This window comes from Cloeon dipterum, chromosome 1 (assembly GCF_949628265.1).
Source record: "Cloeon dipterum chromosome 1, ieCloDipt1.1, whole genome shotgun sequence".
In the NCBI taxonomy this organism is placed as follows: Eukaryota; Metazoa; Arthropoda; class Insecta; order Ephemeroptera; family Baetidae; genus Cloeon; species Cloeon dipterum.
In genome coordinates, this window is record NC_088786.1 from 19,478,932 (window position 1) to 19,497,357 (window position 18,426).

General features: G+C 40.5%; 1 protein-coding gene across 5 annotated transcripts in view; it reads left to right on the forward strand.

Moving 5' to 3' along the window:
* Nucleotides 1–18,426, forward strand: part of LOC135947653 (pneumococcal serine-rich repeat protein-like) — a 162,520-nt gene that overhangs the window by 110,901 nt on the left and 33,193 nt on the right. For all 5 annotated transcript variants that reach the window (XR_010575699.1, XM_065496531.1, XM_065496532.1 and 2 more), the window contains exon 5: nucleotides 7,554–7,786. Coding sequence is in view for 4 of the 5 variants with exons in the window: in XM_065496531.1 (XP_065352603.1) it covers nucleotides 7,554–7,786 (233 nt within the window). In the remaining variant the exon portion in view is untranslated. The remainder of the gene's footprint in view (nucleotides 1–7,553; nucleotides 7,787–18,426) is intronic.

The window sequence follows — 18,426 nt, forward strand, 5'->3', positions numbered from 1 at the left end:
ACTGGTTTTTTCCACGTCTATTTTTTTATTTCAGAAAAAACAGCATAATCAGTCTGTTTTTTCCACAAGATAGATATTTTACGAAATAATTCACTAAAATCTTTGAAAAACTACCAAAAAATTGCAGGTCAAAAGGTCATGGGTCTTTCCAAGTTGCCCGAAATATTAATTTTTATTCCAATTCTGGACGTCGTGAAAATGACTTGTTTATGTCATTAAAAGATGTATAATTGAGCTTAAATTTAAAATCTAGATGTTTGAAAAGTAATTTAAATTTACTGTTAAGTTTCCTAAAATGTGCTGCAATAAAAAAATCTATAGCTTGAAATAACTGGAAAAAACAAACGAAACCAAAAATGATGATTGCTTGTTTAAAAATATATCCCTTTGCCAAATACAAAGAAACGTCAGTTTAAAATACTCCGGAACATTTTTGGTAAATTTTCCGTCCTTTTGTCAAGCCCTAAGGCATCTTCCTTCGCTCTGAAACGCCTCTCGCACTTTTTATCAAGAATTTTGCTCTTCGGTTTGTAAAGGGTGACCCCCAGAGCAGCATCCACGCACCCCTTCCGCGGGCGAAAAGCAAACAAGCCTTTGTCTGGGGCGGGTTCGCCACCGACTCTTGTTCCTCTGACCTAGAAAGACAAAGCAGCCCGCCTTTCTTGCATTCCCAGCTCTCAGGTCAACAGCTCCTGCTTCTTTTTTAAACAGCTGAGCTGCACTCGCGTGCTCAACGACGCGCAGATCAGTCGGGCCCCAGACGACACGTGAAACGTACGTGCCTACAAAAGTTTGTGGATTTGCGTGCCGAGCTGCTGTTAATTGAACTGGAAATTCGTCATTGTGGTGAAGCTATTTCTACAGGGATCGTCTCAATCTAAATCAATAACGGAATTGAAACATAGCTTACATTGGAATATCCCTGAAATTAGGTAATCAATCAGAATGTCTTGAGAATCTGCTACTTGACATCACAATTTAAGTTAATAAATCTATTTCGGAAAAAAAATAGAACAATCAAATTTGCAAACAGGAAAAATACAAGGAAAAACTATTCCAATGGATCTACTCTATTTTCAGAAGGGTTTACACTTGAGGGCAATTGAATGCTTTTTACTGTGCGTCTAATTCAAAATAATTTATTTTGGTATATCTAAAACTATCCAGCTAAAAAATCAAACCCTGTTGTAATTTCCTAAAAACCATGCGTGGAATGGTCTAAATTATCGGATACATTCAGTTAGCCAGTAGCCAGCCTTGTAGCTTAATTGCGTTCTGTTGATGTGTCACTGCCGTCGCTACATCAAAAAGCCAATCAGAGAACACATCCCTTTTCTGATTTCCCAGATTAATATTTGTAAATAACAATTCGAAATTCAGCTTTGCATCCATCTGTATTTGACATGAAAGCTCTCTTTTCAAGAAAACCGTTTAGAAAAATGACAATCCATAATCATTTGCATTTTCGAGGGAAAATCACATTGAAAAATTGATTAAAACTATAATAGTCTTCTTGTTAGACCCAAAAAACAAACCATAAATCACAATCAGCAATTAGTGCAGTTGATCAATTTCAACGGCTATAGTGACTCGGAAATCCTCTGCAATTAATTCTGTGTTCGTGGATTCTGTTTTCAAGGAAAGTACTCCGAAACAGCCATTACCAGATAACTTCATCTCGATTTTTAACTTCTGATCATCCTGGTTATGAATTTCCACAGAAGATCCGTTGTGAAATTTTTATCTTCGATTTAGTTTAATTTGATATTTCAATAGAAAGTTTATATTTTTTGGATCTGATTTCGCAACTGCTCTCAGAATAAAAATTGGTATATGAATTACTTTACCGACCAACACCACATATTTTGGAAAGCAAGAGAAAATAAATCTTTCTCGGTCCATTCTGCCAACCAGGGGATTTGGTCAACGAATACGAAGCTCCGGATTATCCTGTATGCACGGAAGCATATAAAAAATGATGTGTTTACATGATGCGGATCTGGACGGATAATATATATGGCGTGCGATTAAGCATTTGGTTATATCGGCCGAGGGATGATTAAACGCAAACGAGACGAGGATGCAAAACCGCTGACGCAGAGGGAGTCGAAGCTAATTTGGCCTTTGATGTATCACACAGAGGTCCGCCGGCCAGTCGGTCGGATGGAAAAAAATCCTCCGCAGCATCGAGAGCGATACAGAATTGATGGCGGCGGCGCATTCTCCTGACGCTGCGCAAAATAAATAAATTTCGTTTTGTCAGCAAGAGCGAGAGCGGTGGAACTCGTCGTGTTCAGCAATGGCGGCCGCCGCTCTGTGGAAATGAAAAATGTCAATTCTCGTTATTAATGAAACCTCAAAACAGCCGTTCGGTCTCTCTCTCTCTCTCTCTCTCTCTCTCTCTCTCTCTCTCTCTCTCTCTCTCTCTCTCTCACTCTCTCTGGCTGGGCTGGCTGTGTGTGTCGCGCTTATTGAGCAAGTGGGCGGCTGGCTGGCTGTTCGATTGAACGGGAATCAGCACAAACTTCTGTGCGCCGCGCCGGAATCGTTAGCGAGATTGAATTTTTCTTCTACTCAGCACTCTGTGAGTGTGTATATTGACAGATGCGAAATACTGCCTGCTTTTGAGGTGGAATAAGAGCTGAAAATTCGTGACAAGTTTCACGAATTCTTTCGCATCAACGACAAGGGGCTGAATTTTTTTCTCTGAGCTTCCAACCGTCATGGGAGCACACCTAATACCTTCTTAAATTACGAAAACTGACTAATAAACTGTAAAAAACTGTCGGTTAGTATTAGATTCAAAATAATATTTATTACGGATCAGCAGGGTATCAACAGGAATAATTACAATATTAATCAGAACAAGAAATAAATCTTGCATGCAACAAAAAAATATTTATCAAATAAGTATATCTTAAAATACTGTAGATAAATTTCTATATTTGCAGTGCGACATTTTACAAGAAACTGGAGCCAGGTGTGTTGATGAGGCCTAGGGTTGGCTGAAATCCAACAACTTTTTTTTAATATTAGTTTAGTGGTTTTTTGGTCAGAGAGCTTAGCAAAAAGTGCTGAAAGAACTGCGACTATATATAAAATCATTTGTATTCCACGTTAAATATCCGTCCAACGAAAATGTCTTAATTTCACAGCCTAAACACGTCCTCCGTTTCCTAATATCTACTTCTTCGGAGCGAACGAGGACGTTCACCAGCTGCGGAAAGTTAATATGAACGGAAGAGGAGACGCTGCCGCAGAACTATCGGCAAAGTAACTTAATTTGCGAAAGTCAGTGTACGCTGACGTCGGCTGATGACTTTTTTGTTTCCGATGAGATATGAAATTCGAGAGCGATCGGAATCCAATAGATGAAAAGAGCTTTGCGCGCAAATTCACTTACCGATCCGTCTTGCTCTCTGCATTCAAATTGCGCGTTTGGACGGACGCAAGAAAAATGGCCACTGGCTCGGCTGCTGGTGCCGCAGATTTTTTCGTCTCGGCGCAAAAGGCAGAGAGGGCTGGTCGCTAATCGGCCTCGTCAGCACAAAAGCAGTGCTCTCGTTCCTTGACAAACGCGAGCGAGCGCCCTTTTGATGCCTCATTAAGTAACCAGATTATAATTTGCTCCGACCCGCCGCATCTAATTGCGAATTCGGACTCCATTGTCCCGTGACGGCTCACACAGCAAACCGGCCCTTTTGATATAACGGCTCAAAATTCCTTCGCTTCTCTGCGCAAGGGAAACCTACTCAAAGCGAAATGATTTACAGCAAACTGCGTACCGACTTGCACGATGAGGCGTGGGATGCACACCCTTGAAATGAATACACACGTCCGAGTGAGCACCCGATTGGGATTTCCAGAAATTAATAATCACAGCAATAAGCAATTAGTTATTGGAAATTAACGGCGGTAAACCCAATAAAGTGGCACAATCAATCTGCTGTGCTCTCAACCATAAGTAGCTAACTATAGCTATACACGTGTGTGCTGTTTGATGGCAACAAAGGGCATTTGGAAGCACATATCGGATTGGGCTTTGCCTTTGAACAATTATTTCGCTGGCTCCTGGAAACTCGCTTCCGCATATAATTCGTTTAAAATATTAAGCATTCAGGGAATTAAATCATGAACAAAATAGCTGTAGCTCTCCTCTTTAGTCTATTCAAAACGGATTAAAATCTGCAAGCTGAAATATAAAAATTCAACCGGGGGCAAAAGAAATTAATTCACGGTCATTTCATATTCCTATGTTGATTGAAAGCTAAAAAATAATACTCATTGATCTAAAATTCACAACCCTCTATATTAAAAATATTAATTTAACCTGGTTCAATTTTAACTAATTTTAATCTCATGTCATATGAGTTTGGCTTATTCAAATTATTTTTACACAATAATTTCGCAAATGGATTTATAAATATTTACTGAAGAGGAGGTGTGTGCGAGCGAGAGTGATTGCGCGGCACTCACGCACCGTTTCCCGCCGCAATTTGAGCGCAGCAGCCGGACGCGAGGGCAGAAAATAACGAACGGCCTCCGCAGCCGTAATGAAGATGAATAATCGTGCGGTCCGAAATTTCCCTCCCGGCCAGCCGCCTGCCGACTAGAAAAGGGTCTCTGGGGAACCGAGTTGCGCTTTTTCCGACGCACAACACTCTAATTACACTGCTGACCCCAAAACTACTCGCAGAGGCAACACGACAAGTTGCCGCCGCTATGCTATATGGAACCGCCGCAACTTCAAAAGAAAATGCTGGCAGCAGCAAGCTGCCGGGCTGACTTTTGGTTTTACAGAGAAACTGGCTGGACCAGCATGAAGGAAAATATGTTTTTAAAGGACGGATTAGCGCAAAATTGCGGAAAGTGGTGGCGCCTGAAAAGAGTGAGTAAAAGTCATTTAAGCCACGTTATAATTCGTTCCAAGAAAGGTCTTAACGTTGAAATACTCTTTTTCCTCTTAATTCACGATTTTAGTCAAAAATAATATTAATGGAGGAGAGAGGGCAGCGAGGCTAGTGGAACTCTTTTTGGCTTGTTTAAAATCATATTTTCAAAAAAATTTATTATGATAAAATGAAAAGCTTACAAGCTTAATTTTTCTAATATTTCGATTTAAATTATGGAAACGAGAGATACTAATAACAAAATTGATCCAGCAATGCTTGTCACTGTTTCTCGTTCTCAATGAAATTTTTAATTGCATTTTAAATCCGGGCCGTACAGTCAGTAAAATATCTCTATAATGAGATTTAATTGACCTATTTAACACCTTAAAAATTGAGTTTCCAGTCTAGGCCTCTACTCCTAAAATTCCTTGTAATTTAACATCTTTTAACATTCATTTAAAAGATTATATCGTGAAAGAGTGTTTGTAAAAATCACTGAAAGGCACAAACGTCGCAATGTCGAGCTAACTATTTTAAAGGAAAAGAAATGTTTATCAACTCTCGCTTTACAATTTAAACGATTAATAATTTTTTTAAACCGTTGGGAACATTTTATGAAGTTTCATAAAAAAGATTAATTAATCGTCCAAATCCGCTGTCTCAAAACAGTTTAAAACCAACTAAAATTATATTTAATTTTTCCATTCCAAGAGAAAATTTTTGTACGAGAAAATTTGGTTCAATTGCAAATTTAGTCATTTTTATTAGTTCGGAGGGTCGGGAGAGTAAATTTTGCAACTTGCTTGTATTTTTCCAGTTAAATTATTTACATTTGAATGTCTGGCGTTTCAATAATAAAACCGTGTTGTGGGGAGGCGAACAGATGATCACATAGGGCCCAAGCTCCCCTGCGGTCACTCGGGCCCCATGTTATCCGCTCTGTGGAGTTTTTGGGACTCGTGAGACCATATCCCACGAGATGTGCTGAGCAAGAGGTTAAAAAATGGCATTAATATTTTTCTAAATTGTAATATACCAAAGATCAAAAACAAAATTTTAGTCCGTTTATAAATGAAGGATTTAAATATGTATAAATTTTGTACTCAATTTGAAGTTATTTCTTTCTTCAAGAGAACATACTTATTTCCTCTTTTGCTAAAACTTTAAAAAAAATCATCAAAATATTGAAACCTCGTTGCAATTTCAGATTTTTCTAGAAATTAAATATTTTTAAATTGAAAAAATCAAATTGTCGTCTAAATGTACTAAGAAATATTCTTAAACGGACCATAGTATCCTATTAACTGTCGTAAACTATCAGCCTTTATTTATTATTTTATATTTCCAATTGCTGTAAACATATGAGTTTTATTAAAGCAATCCTAATCCATCCATATCCATGGCTCTCACGAATCCATTCAAATTTCCTGCGGTGATTTGTACAAATGTGAACCGTGTGTATAGAAGGAAACTAACTATGATTGGCCCGACGCAATAAATTCTCGCGCAAAACTAATAACCAAGGGGCGAAACATAGCAAACATGTGGGCTTAATTCGACCGGCGAAATATACGCTGGCGGCAGCAAAAATAATAAAGGCGGCCGCTTTAGCAGCAAGAAGGGAAACGGCAAAAGCGGGCTGGCGAATAAATCAAAAGAAATGGCACCAGCAGTGCGAATAAAATAATGCAAACAAATTTATCCCTTGCTCCGGCCGGCAAACGGGGACCAAGGGGAGAGTGGTTTATTTCTCTCCGGCGCGCTAAAAAGCAGCGCAAGCAACCCCTTTTTTACTTTTTCGCCGCGCGCGCCGTCCTAAATTGTTTTGTCCGGCTGGTCCTGGTCGGTGGGCGCACCGAAAAAAGGGCGAGGGCGCAAAACAAGCAAACAAATTAAGCCTCTCACATGCAGGCGACACGGCAGAGATAGAGGCAAAAAGACAAGATTTAGGAATTCGCTGCTTTCATGCGCGCGCTCGATCGATTTTCGTGTTTGCCAAACTGCGCTACGCACACACGAAACAATCAAGATTGGAATTCTCCGGCAAGAATCTGTGCATTCACAACCAAAGTGGCAACAAAATTCAGTTTAAATTATTTAATTGTTTACATGTTAAAATAAATTGCTTGGAAATGGAAGTAGGGAAAGTGTAAAATATCCAAATATTGTCCCATAAATATTTTAAATTCGCCAGTGACATTATCTGAATTTGTCTTTTAAACACTATTCAAAATCAAAATCCACATAATAATATCGCAATAAACCCCAGAAAATATGTTTCTAATAGCAAGAAATAGGAAAAACATACTAAAACTGCCAAAATTTTCCCCACAACTGTCTAAAATGGTCATATTTTTCGTAAAAAAAATCGTCTAAAATTTCCAAACTCTTTTAAAATTTATCTTGTCAGTTTTTGCTGCTCATAATGCATACGAGCAACAACTATAATATAATTCTTAAATCATTTTGATAAACAATGATAATTTTCATAATTAATAGTAGTTTTCCTTGAACTAAATCACAAAGAAAATTCTTGCTATTTTTTACTACTTTTAAAACTAGGATTTAAAAGTTTGCTTATATCCCACCAAAATTCCTTCTTCCTCTATAATATCCTCAATTTCATATTCTGATTCTATTTTGTTGTTGTGTGTTTTTCAGTGGGTAGCTCCAACTCGGAGGACGTTAAGGTGGCCGTGGTGCCGAGCGCTGCGGTGATCACCACTAAGACAGCAGCTGCGGTGCCAGCAGCGCCGGCCCCGCCCGCGTCGACGCCGAGCTCGTCATCGCCGACCACGACGGCCATCGTTGCGGCCGACTCTGGCAAGCTTGCGGTGAAGAAGTCGCGGCCGAAGGCGTCGTCGCCAAACAGACAGGGACCCCAGCAGTGCTTGGTGAGTACCATTCTCCAGATTGCTCAGAAATTAAAATATCCGTGGGCACAATTTTTAATGATATTTAATTGAGCAATAAGCGCAGTTCAACTTAATTACTATATCTACGGACTGACACAGATCAAATTTAACTCAAGTTTATTCTTTTAAAGTAAAACATCTGGCCAAAATATTAAGAAATCGTTAAAAAATAAGATTTTAAATTTAATTTTATTCGTTCAAAGGAATCATTGTAAAAGAATATTTTGCCTAGGAGATGCTTTGGTCGCGGTTGAAGAGCTGTTCTTTGAAATTGAGCCTGTCGAGTCACTCGTGTAAATCATTAGCAAAGAGCAGAGAAACAATCGGCGCGTGCGATGCCCAAATTAATTGAAATCCCGCCAAATAGCTGCGCTCTTCTCCGTCCGTTTGGTCGCGTAAAATTTTATCCGCTCTGCCCGCCTCATTAAAGAGAAAGAGAACTCTTTCACTCCTTTTATCTTCTTAATGACTGCTTTTAAACTATTTGGCGAGAAATTTTCGTTCCATTGGATAATTTTGATGAGGACGCGCAGATAATGCAGGTGCGGTGGCGGGATTCGTTTTTCTCGGCGTTTCCTTATCGCCCGGCCGGCCGAATAATAAAGGGGTGCAATTCTTTGCCGCTTATCTTTTTCACCCCGCTTCGCAAAGAGGAAAAAAGGAGCTCTTTATCCGAGCTAGGCCATCATTATTTCTGCTGCTGCAGGCCGAGAGGGAGGACGGACCGAGCCAAATTGTTTCTCTTTCCGCGTTTTCCTCTTCTCTGCAGCAGCGCTAAAGCAAAAAAAATATAGATACCGCACTACTTCTCTATTTTATTTTACATTCGAATGATGCGGTAATTTACTTTTGAATATGATCAGCATAAAAAAGAATCAGGTCGGTGCAGCCATTCCGTTTCAATTTCAATGCGTTCTTGTAAAACTCGCTCTTAAAAGTGTGCCGTTGATTCAAAAAGGGCTCTCGCGCCGTCATTCACCTCCGGCTCGCTTCGTTTGCACTTGTATTGTGCAGCAAATGAATCACGATTCACTCAATTTTCCGTTCTAATTGGGTCTCGCTCTATTTTCGCAAAATTACGCACTCCGCTGCTAACGAAGCTCTCCAGCCTCTTTTTGTCTGTGCAGCTCGCAATTAGTACAAGCGGCCCCTGCACAACGGCAGCTCCACTCGCACAATTCGCGATACACCTGATGGCCTACAACTGGGGTTGGAAATTTCAACGGCTATGTTTAGAATATTTTGGGCTCTCCAGTTCAATTCCGCAGTGATTATGCATTTATCGAAAAATAAAATCTAGATTTTGCGTTGAAGTATGAAAATTTTTATCAAATGATCAAAAATTCATTTTGTAAAGTACCAGAATCATTTTGAAATATTTTTACCAATGCTGCTTCTGAAAACAACACTAAAAAATGGAAAATCTGAAAGACATATTTTTTTCAAAATTTATCAGAGAGAATGCGGTTTTGCAAAATATATTTTTTGACAGTTTAAGACACTTAAATTGTTTTTTAAACCTTTCATTTTTGTTATAGATAGAGAGCATGTCACTTTTTTCACATTTGAACTCCAAAATTGACAAAAACTGAAAGTGATTTCTCGACGACTCTTATCTTTAAATCACATTTTTTCTCAATTACTCTTGTAAATTTCCAAAAATACATATAATTGATGATGGCTATGAATTTCAAGGTGGTTGGTTCCACAGTCTTTGTAGTACATAGTTGAAAGTCCGAGCAAAATAAATTCCGTCAAAATTTAGACCAGACAAGTGTTTAGGAGGATTGGGAGGATTTAAAACGGCATTTTGGCCATTTTAGTTTCAAAGTAATCGTTATTATGGTTCTGCAGGGCTATTTTGCACCATACATTGCCACATCCAGATACAATAATATCAGTTTTTGTACATAATTGTTTAAAAGAGAGGTGGCTCAATATTTCTTGCAAAACTGTTCTTTTAAAAATTCCTTGAAAGCACTTTTTGGTTTTCGTTGAGACAAAAATTCGGTGGGAGGTTGTTCCACAGACGGTAGCTTTGAAAATTTTATGCAAATTTAGCCTTAGATGAATTTAAGCTTCGCTCTAAAGTTGGAAATTGTTAGTTTCATCCTCATTTAATTGCCCAAAAGAAAAAATATTCAATTATCAGAATTTCCCAACAGGACCTGAAGTGTTTTTTCATGTGAGACAAATTTTAAGAGCTCTCGAATTGGATCATTCTGTTTACTTTAACGGGCTCTCAATGAAACATAACACTCGCTGCGAAATTTCAGGTAAAATTTATGTGTATGCGCGAACATCCCACGCCAAACTCCGGGTTGTTGAATCAGGCAAGCAAGCACGGGATGAATGCAGAGGACACAATGAAACGCAAATTGCGCGTCCGAGAGCAAATTTATCGCCCGCGGGGCTGCTGCGAAATTTAATTTAAGGCCCTGCATTAAAACGGAAACCATGCAGCGCCAACCCGGGATTCTCCGGCAGAATATATCTCTCTGCGCGCCGAGTATTCCACTACTGCGTCTCTGCGACTGCTCTGCTCCGCCGATACGAAGTACTTCAATTAACGCGGATTTCGATTGAGCGGATTTGTTGTTGAGCGAGCATTAACTTATCAGCGAAATGCGCACACAGTTAGCGGATTATTGCAGAACAGGCTCATTTGCTGGCGAGGGTAAGCAGTAATAATTATTGCTGAGGTTTCCATCGTGCGCATAAATTCAGGGGTCAAATAAATAAAATTTGCCGCCTATGGCAACGGTAATAATTGGTCCAAGCCAATCAGGGGGATATACCAATTTAATTTATTAGAAATTGAAAAAATTAAAAACTTTCCCAGGAAGTACGTGATTTTATTTTTGTAACCAAAACAAGAGGAATGCAACTTTTAATCCAGAACGTATGGTGTTTTCAGCTGCAATTCGAATGTGTTTGATAAATATGTCAATTGTCAAAAGGAATAAATAGTTCCCGTTATATACGGTTCGCTTCTGAAATGTAAAAATTCAAACTAATTTCTTGAAAAGTGGTCACAAAACATATTGAATAATATGCTCGGCGAGATGAATCGAATGATATATGCGATTTTCATTCTTTATGAACCATTGGGATGTTCCCTAAAAATTTCGTTCTGGGAAAAATCGCATGCAGAAATGTAGCGGCTAGTAATAGTTTTATTTTTTTTCTAAAATGAGTTTTAATCCAGATTTTTTGGCTGTTTAAAATTTTACAGGTAGCATAACTTGCTGGTTTAATACGATTCAATATTTAAATAAGCTGTTACGGTAAATTCTGCACAGGAAATATTTGTCCAATGTAAGCTAAAAAAAATTAAATTTCATCAGCCTTCAATTTCAAAAGCTTTGCCGTTTTTCAAACCATATATAGTAAAAAATAGCGTTGACAGTTTCCAACCAATTTTAATTAGTTTTGAAGGTTTCATTAAAAGCAATTTCAATATTTAAGCAAGGTGTTAGACTTTTTTAAGTTTCAAGATTACCTGGGATTCGTGGTAACTCATGTGGCTAAAAATTAACTCTGATGGAAAACAACTAATGTGTATATTCCTACTTCTTGGAAAGGAGATAAAATCTCTCAATATTAAATCTTGCTGGAAACCTGAATCGAGAGCCAATTAATATTGACCTTTGTCATCACGAATCGACGCGTGCAGAATTGAATTTCTGCACCGAGGTCAAGTGATAAAAAACGCCGGTGGAATACAAAGTTATCTGCTGGGAGAAAGGTGAGGCAGGCGGCTTAATTAGAAACGGCGTCGTTCGCAACAAGTGAGAGCTGTGCGGGGTCGGCCGATCGCAATTGGCTTACACACCGCGCGCACGGAACGCAGCCGGGGGCTGCGGGGGCGGCTGCTGACCCAGTATTCAGGACACGTAGTATTTTGCTCCGAGTTGAAATGTTGCCGGCCGTGTGGCATGGTAGACAGCTCGGCGAGCGCCTGATGAAAATATGAAGAAGAGACTTGATAAAGTGCTGTTGCCGCGCGCTCCAGGGGCAGGGGGGCCTTGTTTTACCCCAGAAACGACTCCAAAACTGTGCAAGCAGGAACTCTTGACTTAAAAATAATTATTCGATAATATTTGAAACAGAAAATTTTTACTAAATAAAAATGTTAAAAGGCTTTTTAAACAATTTTTGGCTTCATTCGGAGGGTTCATATCCATATTTCTGGTAAATATTTGGTCGATTTGTAAGTAATTACCTACTTATTACTTTTTTGTCTTTAATGCTCTCCGAATTTTAAAAATAAAAAACAACGCACCAAAAGTGAACGATTTTTAGCAACATTTGGGTTATAGCCGATACTTTGACTTTTGTAACTTACAAGATGTAAGGTTTTTTTCGAACCCCCTGCTCAGCACTTTCCGTGGGCGATGAGCTCACCGGCGAGCATGGGGCCCTAGTGGCCGCAGAGGAGCTTGGGCCAATGTGGCCATCTTTTCGCCTCTCCGCACTAAGGTATTTTTTGAAATGCCAAAAGCCGCTGGAAAGGTGTGGAATCCAGCAAGTTTTGCTTCCCAGCCCGTTTAGCTAGCTGAGAGCATTTTGAGTCACTAAATTAAACACCTGTGACATCTCTAACATTGTTTTAGATATCAGAAATGCTCAAATACCTCCCATTTCCTTTAAACTCCTTTAAAGTTTAAACCTTAACAATTCGAGCCAACAGGCTGTTAAAAAATATACATTTTCTAAAATATATGAAAAATATTAACATTGCTGCTGCTCGTGACAACTGCGTCCAGCTGTACACTTGTTGTTTCATTCTTTCCCACTTGGCAGGATATTAAATTTTTCAAAATGTTTGCTCAAGCTCCTTTCGGGCCAAATATGGCGGCTCGTCGCTGTCTAGTCCCATGAGCGGAGAAACGCAGGAAATGAAAAGAGATAGCTGCCTGTGCCGGCCCGGATGAAATTCAAAAAAGCTGCCGCCGCGCGCGCCTAGACAAAGAGGTGGGCCGGAATTTAATTAAAGTCTAATCTGCTGGATCAATTTCTCGTTGCTCGTCGCGCAAAGGGAGATTGGCCCTTGCGCGCGTCGAGTGGAGGTAATCCCCCGCAAAAAGCGCGTGGGCCCACTTTTGGAATCAATCATCCGGACGGGGGGCGTAATTCGCAGCCAAACCCAAATTGAATCGAACACCGCCGACGCAGCCACCACTCGCACACAGCGACCCAACAAATTCGCTCTTTTGCAGCTTCATATTTATAAGCCGACGGGGAATTGCAGAGGAAAAATTGAACAACACCAAGCGCGCTGGATAAAAAGCGCAACTAGGCAGATCGATCATGGAACATGCTTTTTGCCAAGCTTTTGCACGCGCTGTTGCGAGCAAAAAAATACTTGCACGCACCAACTAGTTGCGGTGTATAGGGTTGCCAGCAGCACTCGAGTGGAACCGGCAAATGGGCTGGAAAGGGGACGGACCAAATTAGAATTTCGCCGCTCCCCCCGCTTATCTAGGCTCCTGAACGAAGAATTCTGGGTAGTTCACTTTTTTATGATATCCCTTTCCGGTCCAAGAAAGAAAATTCTGGTTAACAAATTCTGGAAAAATCTCAATTTCCCGAAAAAGTCAGTTTAAAAATTGACTCGTATTTACTATAGCAAGTTATGTAACCCGCAAAAAGTTTAGTTCGCCATAATTGAACTTGATGTTACAAAAACTATGTTGAAAGAAATTAAAACTCCCACAAGACGTAAAATTTCTGCACGTGATTTTCCCAGAATATTTTTGAAAGTATGAAAATCGCATATCATTATATTCGTCTCGCTGAGCATATTCCAAAAATGGAGAGTTGATTTCAATTGAACCACCTTTTTCAAAGGATTGGCAGTTTGAATTTTCCTTTTCTCTCGGTGAAAACGTGCACTTGGCAACCCTATTTGCCGACGGTGGATGCTGCGATGAGCTGCGTCGGTTGTTTTTCTTGCTGCTGCCGCGCGGAATTAGCGGGCGAGCGAGATACAGAGCGCCCCGTCCGCGTGCGTGTGCACATAAATACATATAGCACTCTCAACGCCCGCGGCGAACGCGCCTCTATGTGTTAGTGTGTGCAGAACAACAATAACGTTCGGCCGGCGCGGGAGCGAGCGAAAAATCGATGCCGTGTGCACCCTGTCCGGCGCTCTGGAAACCAAAGCAAACCGGAATCCAACCGATGTGTGTTTGTTTTTCATTTGCATCCACTCCAATTTGGGTCATTTGCATATCTACTAGGAAAGCCCCAGCAGAGGAACCTTTCAGAGGGGTGCATATGGAAATGAATCTTCCGAGATTTGGTTTATTGAGCACGACCGAACTCTCATAAGCCGGAATTCGGCTTCGTAAACTGCATTTTTACGTGATTCTTTTCTTTAGTGTGCACTGTTTTCAACTTGATAATTGTGCATTTGTTTGTTTAAATGTGCCCACAAAAAAAATTGAAAGGCAAAAATACAGCTTTTTTATGTAAAACTGTTTTAGAAAAAATTACAACTCCCAGTATAATTGAAGCCGTTAAATTTCTGCACGCGATTTTCCCAGAGAACGTTTGTGTAGGAAAAGTTAGGAAAAAATGACGTAACTTTCCAAATGTATAAAAATCGCACTCCATTCGATTTTTCTCGCTGATCAGATTAAAAATGAAAAATATTAAAAATTATGAAGATAGCAAATCATAAAAAGCGGGAACTATTCCTTTAGGAAACTTTCATTTATTTAAAAAAAGGAATGGTAGCGAAACACCATAATTTTTTGCTCACCTTTTTATAGATATCTACCTTAAACTCTAAAAAATATCCCAATTCGTTTGCAAGACCAAATTGAAGATTTTGGCAAGGATTACGCACCTCTGCCTTAGAGGCAAGACGTCAAATTGATGCACGCGTCGAGCTTTCAAAGATCAAGTGTGTGCGTCGAGTGAGCGAGGGCTGAATGAAAGGAGAGGCCACGTTAGTTATCGCGGTGCCAATTAAAGGTAATCCGGCAAACGACTCCATCGCAAAGTCATGACGGCACACACACACACATACAAAAGCAGGGCGAGGTTAGTTAACTAGTTAGTGAGTTAGTGGCGGGGCGGTTTGAATTTATTCGTATGATACGCCGCCGTCGTCACCGCCGCTGCTGCAGTAATTGTAAATTTAATTAAAACGCGCGCTTTGTTGAAGAAGCTGCCGCGCCTGGTAACTAATCCAGCTCGGCGGGCGGGTGGGCGGGTGGAGAGAGGCCGCGTAATTCGCACACTTGGCTTCCCTAAGCTGATTTGGCGCGCTCAAACTCGCTTGCCGCCGCCCTATCAAAGATGCACAATCGCAATTTCCGCACCGGCTCACCCGCAAAAACCGCCGCTTTGAGTTACGACCGAGAGAGGGTGAGGGGCGGCGGTCGGGCGGGCGGGCGGGCGGGCGGACGCACCGCACCGGGACTTTTCATTCAAATTCTCATCAAGCCAAATGACGACGACGAGAGAACGGTTATTGTCTGTCCCTGGCAAACGCGTCTCATTTCGCTGATTGCTCTTTAAATGACATTTTTTCATCCGCGATAAATTATCTCAACGCCTGAAGAGGAGAGGTTTGCATTAAATATTCACCAAGTTTGAAATACAATTTTATCGCTCCTAGCAAATGAAAATTGGTCTTGTCAGGATACCAATAATGTAAATCTATAACGTGCAACAGTCAAAATTGTACCTAGTAATAGTTAAATTTCATTTTCTTACAAATCACTCGAAGTATTAAATTAATTTCTGTTCTTCTCGTTGTGATTTGCGATTTAAGATGTAAATTTCCCCTCAGGAGAAATAAATCATGATTTTCAATTAGGAGACAGAGCTAAATTAAACATGCAAACTTTGTATTTTCTGCAATTTAAACTGCACTCCAATAAATTTAGCCCTTTCCCGACTTTTAGATAACATTATGTGAAAAGGTTAAAAGAGATTTTCCAAAATTTTGCAGTACATTTCCACTTTAAATTAACAAGGGACTGAGATAACAATGACATCGTCAGAGACACTCCCAAATTAATTCGCTTGCTTAATTCAGCCCTTTGTTTAGCGCCTCTGGTCAAGGAAAAATGCGAAGTTTGGCTCGCTCTCTCGAGGGTCTGGTTGGCCCGAAGAGAGAGATAGAAACACAGGCTTTAATTAGCTTGGGAAAATTAGCAACAAAGTTCACGCGGCGGCGATTCAGCGTCGGGTCGTTAAAAAAATAAACAAAGTGCCTTACTAAAAGCGTGCGAAGAGAGAAGTGGGGAACAAGTCATCGTGCTTCACGGTGCGTAGTGTACAGAAGGTATTTTCGTATACATGCACAGAGCGAACGCGTTTTCTTGGCCAGCGCAACCAAACCAACGAACGAGAAAAAGAAATTTGGCAAATGGAGCGTGCCGGCGGGCAGGCGGACGAGTGAAAAAAGATTTTGGCAACACCTTTCTTGCCTGCCTTTAGTGCCTTTGTTGTCGGCCATTTTATAGGTAGCAGCAGGGCGGCCTAATGCGCGACACGTTGCAGACCTCTCATGTGTGAAAGCGTGTCGGCTAAAAATGCGTGCGTAATGCCCTGCGTGTCCCTTTGCCAGCGTTTTAATTAAAATTACATTCTCTGCGACCGGCTCCCCGTCTCTCAAAGTCATTCATTTACTTTTTGGATCCGAGAGAGCAAGAGAGAGAGAGCGAAAGACCCCTGGCTAATGCGCTTTTGGGTCCGACTGACTGAGGCAACGGGTTTTATTTCCTCTGCAGCGGCTCATCCAGCCTTTGCGGTTCCCTTTTCAGGTCTCTCTCTCTCTCTCTCTCTCTCTCTCTCTCTCTCTCTCGCACATACACAGCGTGTCCGTGCGTGGGCAGAACTAATCGCGTTTGGATTCCTGCCGTCCATGTAATCAGACCAATTTTATTGCGTAGCTTTCTTTCCCTCTCTTTTTTACGCATTCCGCCTGCTTTCGCCCTCTTGTCCGCTCCTTTCTCTTGCAACATTAAAAGTCAACGGTGGACGGCGAAAAAAGCGAGTTCAATTTACCGCCTTGCGTCCTGCCTGTCGCTAAAAATCGAGAGTTTGAATTAAAGCAGTGAGGAAAATTGGTCTTTGACCGGATGAACTCGTTTGTCCCAAACTCTTTCTGGAAGCTCTCCAAACCCTTTGTTGACCTTTCCTGCTCGCTTTCGTGCAGCTTTGTGTACCATTTATGAGTTTTTGTGGCATTCCGACGTTAGGTCGATCAATTTATTGCACCTTTTACTGGAGGAAAAAGCTGTAAAAATAATTGTGATGAAAAATCAAAGAAAATTTACAATAAATAATTTTATTTTTAAAATCTAAAAACCAAGGAAAAGGATAAGGTGTGCCACAAGTTTACAGAGGCAAAAAAGGAAATATTATTTGGCTTTTACTTATCTTTTTAACATTTAGTAGTGATTTCCAAATTTGCAGCACAGCCAACTCGACTACAGCTGTCAAACTTGCTCATTTTTCCCTTTTGTAACTTCATCCTTGTAATATATTTACCTGTACCTTTTCCTTTCCCCTTTTCGTAAATTTCCTTTTGACTTTTATTTTAGTACGACAGACCATCTAAGCGTAACCTTTTTGGAATAAATTTTTAAATATATTGTAAAAAGAAAAATGATTTTACACATTCTTGTACAGTAAATCAGCTGATTTAGCCCCGCAGGCCTCGGATCAGCATTACTTCACCTCCGAAACAAAATTCATGCTATGGTATTAGCTACAAAGAATCATGTATTAGCAATCGTTAAAAAACGTCCGCCTGCACTGATCTCTGAATGCAAACAAAAAGAGAAAGGAGTGACGAAAATTTAAAAAACCACATCTCACATCTCCCTGTGACAAAAACTCCCGCTTAAACAATTCAACCATCCTTTCTCATTTGAGCTATTTTCTAATCAAGAGGACTTAAATGGCGAAGTGCCGTGAAATTAATTTTCTCTCGTTGAGAAATAAGCCTTTTAACTAGAAAATTTAAATTTTATTGTATTCTGAGCACGTCCGAGATCAGTATTTGATAAATAAAAGGATAAAGTGGGCAAAGTTGGGACAGGAGGGCTGGTGGAAAGGCAAATCAAATTTGTCATTCCTACTAAAAAGCTCTCGCGCTTATTCAATTCCGTGAGGCATTATTTTCCACGGACGTGACACACATTTTGTTCGCCGAAAACACGTGTGCACATTTGCATGTCTGACTGTAGCAGCAAAATTAAACGTGCGCCGAGCATTAAAATAAAAGAGCGGGGCATTAAGTAAATTTATCGCGAGCAGGAATCGTGCACCGCGACGTCGTTAGCAACGGAGTCGCCGACTATGGCTGGCTCGTCCGCTTTTATTGTTGTCACGCTGGTCGAGTGCGAGTAAATATACCGGACACAAGAGTTGTAATGGCAGTTAGAGGTAAAAAGCGGACGGGCGCCGTTAAGTGCGGTGCTCGTGGCGAGCAAACAAAGTAAACGGCGAAAATTAAGTGTTGCCGGCCAGACGATGAGTGTGCATCTCGCTTGGTTGTTATTTGCAAAACACGCGCTTTATGCAGCACACAATGGCGGGTTCATTCGCGCTCGCTGCCTTCGCTGGCACACAGCACATTTTGCAAAGGG